This window comes from Falco peregrinus, chromosome 2 (assembly GCF_023634155.1).
Source record: "Falco peregrinus isolate bFalPer1 chromosome 2, bFalPer1.pri, whole genome shotgun sequence".
NCBI lineage: Eukaryota > Metazoa > Chordata > Aves > Falconiformes > Falconidae > Falco > Falco peregrinus.
Window position 1 is genome coordinate 75,986,793 of NC_073722.1, and position 6,888 is coordinate 75,993,680.

The 6,888-nt window shown below is 44.2% G+C and overlaps 1 protein-coding gene across 1 annotated transcript; it reads left to right on the forward strand.

The window, feature by feature from the left end:
- The first annotated feature begins 67 nt into the window (after positions 1–67).
- Positions 68–4,611, forward strand: LEPROTL1 (leptin receptor overlapping transcript like 1). The gene is made up of 4 exons (XM_055794655.1): positions 68–219; positions 661–736; positions 2,061–2,247; positions 3,263–4,611. Exons 1-4 carry the CDS (start codon positions 204–206, stop codon positions 3,377–3,379), a joined length of 396 nt encoding a protein of 131 aa, XP_055650630.1. The 5' UTR covers positions 68–203; the 3' UTR covers positions 3,380–4,611.
- The last annotated feature ends 2,277 nt before the right edge of the window (positions 4,612–6,888 follow it).

Genomic DNA, 6,888 nt, shown 5'->3' on the forward strand with positions numbered 1-6,888 from the left:
GCGAAGGGAGGGGACTTTTCCTTTGGGTGACGGCGCGGCAGCGGGCTTGGTGGGGTGGGTCACGTGGCCGGAGCGGGCTCGGCGGCGGGCGGGGCGCGCTCAGCGCCTGCGCACTCCCTTCCCGGAAGCGGCTCCCGGCCGCGCCAGTTCCGCTTCCCGGCGCGCGCCCCTCCGCCTGTGCGGCTCGCGGGACGGGCGGCGCCATGGCCGGCATCAAAGGTACGCGGCGGCGGAGCGGTTGCCCTGGTCAACGGCGAGGGCCCCCTCCCCTCCCCTGGTGGGCCGCCGAGCGCCCCGGGAACCTACTGAGGCCGGGCGGGGCGGGCGGGGGCGGCCCTGGGCCTCCGCCGGCGGGTCCGCGCCCCCGCGGGAGGCCGTGCGGGCCGTGAGGAGATGGAGCCGTGAGGCCCTCCTGGGGCGGGAGGGGCCGGCAGCCGCCGCGGGAGCCGGTCAGCTCCGCTCCGCCGGGCGCCCGGGGCCGCGCTGAGCCCCCTCCGCCTGGCGGGAGGCGCCGGGCGTCCGGGGGGCGGTGGGGGCTCTGGCTCGGCGGGGGATAGCGGCACGCCGGGCTCTCGGTGGCGCTCGTTCGGAGGTCGCGGCCGCTGCTTTGCGCGGTGCGCTGGAGCCCTGACCTGCTGTCGATTTGTGTTCTCGTTGTAGCCTTGATTAGCCTGTCCTTTGGGGGAGCAGTCGGACTAATGTTCTTGATGCTTGGATGTGCCCTTCCGCAATACAAGTAACGTGCACTCTCTTCCTATTCTTCATTTCTTTTTGCATGTCTGTAACTCCAGAATGGTTTGCCTTTCAGAACTGTAGACTGGTGAGCCCTCTGTGTGTAGGTGGGGTTTGGGGGTTTCTTTTTTTTTTTTTTTCCTTCCAAAAGATTGAGACAGAAAAAAAAAAAAGACCAGCCATGTGTTCATCCGTGAACATCAAAGCGAAGTCAATGAAAGTTAAATTACCACCTGCAAACTGTTAAAGATGCACTGTCCTCTGACACGTCTCCAGTGTTGTCCCTCTTGGCTGATAAGCAGACAGCACCTCCTGAAGTAGGTAGCAAGTATGTATTTATTATCAGGGAAGCATTTGCATTTTCTCTGGGTACCCTGCAGTAGCTGGGCTGTCAGTGCCTATCAGGTGGAACCCTGGCTGTGCACACTCAGTAACGTAGCACCTGGGCATAATGGCAGCTGCTACCTGTACTTTTGGGCTACTGATTCCCATTTCTTAGTTTTCAGGAGTTATGAAGTAGTAGACCAAATGTTCAGAAGGTTAGGCCTTTGCAAGTGAATGCTGACTTTACAGAAAATCTTTTAAATTGACTTATTTACTGTTAAATAAGAATCAAAAATCCTGTTGATAGTTCTGTTAGTGGTTGTGAATTGCAGATCTCTACATATACGACTAGTTTTCTTATGCCAGCTTTCTTTTGTTATAAAACCAGGGCTGGTGACACAAACCCTTAGGAAGATTGCTGTGCAGTCACCCCTCGAACAGTGCAGTGAGGTTTTACTGAAACAGTGTGCAGCTGCAAGCAATAAAAGAAAATGTTGCTAAATATGATGGTGTAATTTCTGTATGTTTTTGTTGGTTATGTTCAGATTTAAAAATAAAAAAAGTCTCCGTGCCCCATGGTGGCTGAGTATTGGCTAAGAATAATACTCTTCCATGAATGTGCACTGAAATCTTATGGGCAAAATGATGTGAGGGCTCTACAAAGGTATCTCTGCAATTCTGATGTAAAGCTAACACACTAAACTGAAGAGTTAACCTCATCTTGTGAGATGGCGTTAGGTTTAGGCTTGCAGAGTGACATCGTGCTTTATGAATATCCTATTAGTGAGTGCTTTGTTGCTGCCATTGAGGTCAGCTGAAGCCGCTCACAAATGTGGTCTATTGGATTAATGTCAGCTTGTTCCAAAGTGAAGGATTTGCTTTCTCTGGGCATGTTGTCTGTCTTTCCCAAATGTGGATGCTCAGTGGGGAAAATGCCTTGTATTGATTTTAGGAAGAACAGGAAGTAATAGAGTTAACTTTAACTTTTCTTCTTTCTTTTTCAGCCAGTACTGGCCACTGTTTGTATTGTTTTTTTACATCCTTTCTCCTATCCCGTACTGCATAGCAAGAAGATTAGTAGATGACACAGATGCTACAAGTAATGCCTGCAAGGAGCTAGCAATATTTCTTACAACAGGCATTGTTGTCTCAGCATTTGGGCTACCGATAGTGTTTGCGAGAGCAGAACTGGTTAGTAATATTTCAATCTATGATTTTTTTCCCCCCCTAGAAAACCTTGTTCTTTATGTTTTGGGTTTTTTTTTACTGAAAATAAAGCTCTCGTGCACTAAGCAACTCTTATAAATATTTAAGTACTTAAGATGCTTGCAGTGGAATAAGAATTCATTTGGCAAGAAAAACTGATAACCAGAAATGGAAGCATGGCAGAATGTCATGATGGCTAGTTGCTTCATGTGGTCATGGAATGAATCTAACAGCCTATATGCAATGCAGGGAAAACAAGGTAGAAAATAGTGTGAAAACTTAACAGGCAAGTAACCAAATAGAAAATGCACTTTTTGCACTCCCTGTAAATGATATTGGTGTTATTTTTTAAATTTCTGAGTTGTTGTTATATCTTCCCCAGTATACGACTTTTCGTTAAAATAATTTAAAAGATGACCTTATTTGTGTGAATTTCAGGGAGCATTACTAAGTAAAAAAACATGGAGTGCATGTTCATAAAATCTCTTTAGGCAAGAACACCTCAGACGAGTGGTTTGAATGCCTCACACCCTTTGAGTAATCCACTTACTCTCCTTGGAAAACATTCACCTCCTATTTTGCTACTGGGATACCTGATGGCATGTGGAAGACCTGCATCCTTAACTATCTGTTTAAAAGAGTCTTGTAGCATGGTTAGCAAGTATAGTTGGGCTGCAGATGTGTGTGATGCTGTTGCCTAGCCTTACTTTACTATTTTTGGATGCTACAGCAAAACAGCTGTGCCTGCTAGAGCAGGTGCTTTGAATGCGGCTAGAAGAAACTTGCAGTGCTGCTTGGCTAAGTGTGTGTGTTTTTATATATATATATATGTGAATTGGTTGACTCATTTAGGGTAAACCCAGCCTTCTTGGCATAACCACAAATAATGAGATGCCACCTTCTTGCATCATGGCCCATAGAAGTTGATGTTAAGATGTTACCTTTTGTCTTATCAGTATTAATTTCAAAAAGTGTCTAACTAAAGTCCCCTTGTTCACAGATTTACTGGGGCGCATGTGCACTTGTTCTTACGGGGAATACAGTCATCTTTGCCACGATCCTAGGATTTTTCTTGGTCTTTGGCAGCAATGACGACTTCAGCTGGCAGCAGTGGTGAAAGGAAGATAAGAGAACTATCACAGGCATCTTGTCATGCAGTGGCCATCCATACAAATGAGAGAATGGGCAATAAAGAGAAGTAGCGTAGCAAGCCTCTTGAGTATTCTAGATGCTCCTTTTCACCTTGTTCGTTCTGAGTGTACTACTGTTGCTGACAGGGTTTCTACATTTTTATGAAGTGGAGAGATGATTGATTTCATTTTTGCCTATGGTATGTTTTTAGGTGCTCTCTTGGTTTAAAATTGTCATCCTTCTGTCTGGTGTTTATGTGAAGCTTTAAATCTGGAAGAACATTTAAACATGGTTTCAAAGAAGATTTAAAGTTGGGGTGGGTGGGTTTTTTTTTTAAGTTAAGCATTAATACTATGTTTCAAAATAACTTTTTTTATATATAGTGATTAAGTTATATCAATGCTGAATGGAGGTAAGAGATTGTGCACCACCATTGTCAATTACCAGATCAATAGATTGTTGCTGTTATTTTAGCAGAGGCAAGGCGGGGCAGGGAGTACCAGTTGCAGATTTTTCATCTGCCCATACCTCAAACTGGGTGATGAATGTTGATAGCCTTCATTTCAGGAGAAGGCTGAGGAGCAGGTAGAGTTGTTTGGGAGAAGTCCTAACTTTTAACACCACTAGTACTTTTACCTGCGTTGTAACAGATTCTTGTGTGGATGTGACATTCAAATACTCTGTAAATGTTATCAATGCTCTGACATACAAAACGTGTATTGTAGGGTAAGGGAAAATGATGTTTAAATTCAATTTTTTAAAAAAAAATCTTTTGAACTCTTTCTATTTATAAGTATTGTATGGTTTTGAAATTTTATGTCAACTTTTTACCACAAAGATGGTAAAATGTTCATTTATGGAACTACTGGTCTGTGTTAATTTGAAGCATATACAAAGCTATTTACTCCTTCCCCTTTTTAATTTATTTTATACATAGTATATATATGTAATAAAACAGCTTTTCAAATGTAGATTAAAAGTCTATTAAGCCTAAGAATGATTTTTTTTTTTCCCTCTGTTTTTTTCCTTCCCCCACACACAATGCAGTTGAGGCATGACTTCTTTAGGAAGTCAATGGCTGAACTGATTTCACTGACTTGTTTTTAAGTTCTTATGCACTATTGGTTAATAAGATTTAATGTTATGTCTGTAACTGTAGCTTGTGTTCTGTAAGATTGCACATGTATATTCAAATATTTAAGACAAGTTTTCTGCATACCTCTCAGTTGTCTGGATTTCTCATTTAAAGAAATCTGCCAGTAGACATTCCATCATAAGATAGTTGAGAAGTGCTAGTTAACCAAGTTCAGTTATAACACATGCAGTGATAAACTTGACCAAACATACTTATAAACTAATTTTTGTTCAATTCTTTAAAAAAAAGTTAAGGAAACTTATGCTGCATAAATAAAAGCTGATGATTGCTTAGGTTTTGCTTAACAGTGGAGCAGTATGAAAAGGCACGGAATTGCAGGTCCTAGCTGTAGTATTTGTGCACAGATGTAGACAAAGAATAAAGCTTGAATATTTGAAGTCTGGTAGTAATGGTAGTTACTTACACAATATGCTCAAGGAACTGGTACCAGCAGGTAGAGGCAGCAGGGATGAAGCTCCCTACATGCGCTGCTTTGTTAGTGTCACCCTGTGTATAAAATGCGAGCTCAAATTTATCAGTGCTGGTAGAGGAAGAAATAGGTGCCAAGACCCCAGCGCAGAAGCCTGCCCATAGCAGATGGACTTGCAGCCACGAGTAAGTGTTTCACCAGACTGCCTGGAATGGTGACGTTCAGAGGTGTGTGAGGGCTGTTTTGTCACCTTTTTCAGTGAGACTTCTGCATCCCTGTCCCCAGCACAATGGATGCTTTGGAAAATCTTCCAAACCAGTGACTAAATTTGCAGTCCTTGCAGAGGAGGAACACTTAGGTCTTGTACAAATCTTCTGAATCTGTTACAGACTCCTTATTTGTGGTCAGGAACTGTTTTATTTTTCATTCCTGTGCTGCTAAGCCTACATGTCCACGGAGCTGATCATGTATGTATTGGTGGTGCATTTTTGGTATGTTAATTGCATTATAGCGTTCCCTTCTTTTGCTTGCACACTGAGTATGTGCAGCATTGATATGATTTATGAGCTAGACATTTGAGAGGTATGATCCTTCCATATAATATGCACTGAGATAGCATTACCATCCTTCTAGAAGGAAAAACTTTGAACAGTAAAAATTTTAAATAGCAATCTTGAGTTCTGTATGCTTCATCAAAAATACTCTAATAAAAAGAGTATTTTGTTTAAAGTATTTATTGGGGTTTTTTTCTCTTATTTAATGTGGCTGTCGTTCCTGTTGAAGAGATGTCAACAGATTACTCCGTAGTCCTTTGGAGCAAGTGATGTTTGTCTCGTTTACTTTGGGCTACTCTATAAGAAGAGGTTCAGTACTCCAGCACAGTAGGAGTTGCGCTGTGCTGGCTTTGCTGGTCCCACCTCACACCTGCAGTTTATCTTCAGTTTGTGTTTGAAGTCCAAATTCTGCTATGTTGGTATTGCTATAAAAAGCGATAGCTACCTTCACCTTCTGACAAATTTTTATTGAAGAGAAACAGCCTTTGAAACATTTGTAATCACTGGTGACATTTCTGAAACCTGACAGCTGCCTTTTAGCAGAAGCAAGGGGAATTGGTGGAAAATCCCCTCGGTGGGGGGCAGTTGGTCCCTTCCCCCTCCCCATGCTTTGAAGCCGATTTTATGTTAACATCAACAAACCCTTTTGCTTCAGTTCTGCTGCACTGATACTTCAAAATAGGTTAATGTTACCATTGGCTCAGTATCAAACTGTAAGAGGGACTGTGTTTCATACCACAATTATGTATTTACCCAGCACTGAAAATACATTACATCTTCAACAGAGAAGGAATATCAAAACTTCACCTAAAACAAGAGGTTCCTTTTGTCTGGTGTTTCCAGACACACGGCATTTCAAATCCGTCCCTCCATGCCCACCCTGCCCTCCTACTTACTATGCAAATCGCATGCTTAAGGATAGAAGGAGAAAGCATAACATTACAGAAAAAGAATGGTTACTGCAAACTTTCGAAGACAACTGCCTCACACAGAGAAAGGAAATGGTCTTGGTTTTTTTAGTTTACTCTGAGAGGGGGAAAAGCGTTGGTTAAAGTCTTAACCGGCAGAAAAAAAAAAAAAGTTCCTCAGATAAAACACTGGAAGAGAAGCGGAGCCGAGGGACTGGGCAGTAACCGAGGGGCCAGAGCTGCGCGCAATGTTTTCACGAAGCCAAACCGCACGCGCGCTGCCGCACGTACCAGGGCAGAGGCTGAGCGCGGCGGCGGACGCGGCCGTGCACCAGCCCCGCGGGCGGGCCCCCGGTACCGTCCGCGCTCGGGAGGCCGGGGGGGGGCGGCTGAGGGGCCGGGCCCGGGCCCGCCGCGGAACCGCAGGAGGCCCGCAGGCGCCGCGACGTGGCGACCCGTGCGCGCGGC

What these genes read in the sequence shown, in the direction of transcription:
- LEPROTL1 (XM_055794655.1), top strand. An exon ending in TGTGCCCTTCCGCAATACAA is followed by an intron (nt 737 to 2,060) that starts GTAACGTGCACT and finishes TTTCTTTTTCAG; the next exon opens with CCAGTACTGGCCACTGTTTG. An exon ending in TGTTTGCGAGAGCAGAACTG is followed by an intron (nt 2,248 to 3,262) that starts GTTAGTAATATT and finishes CCTTGTTCACAG; the next exon opens with ATTTACTGGGGCGCATGTGC.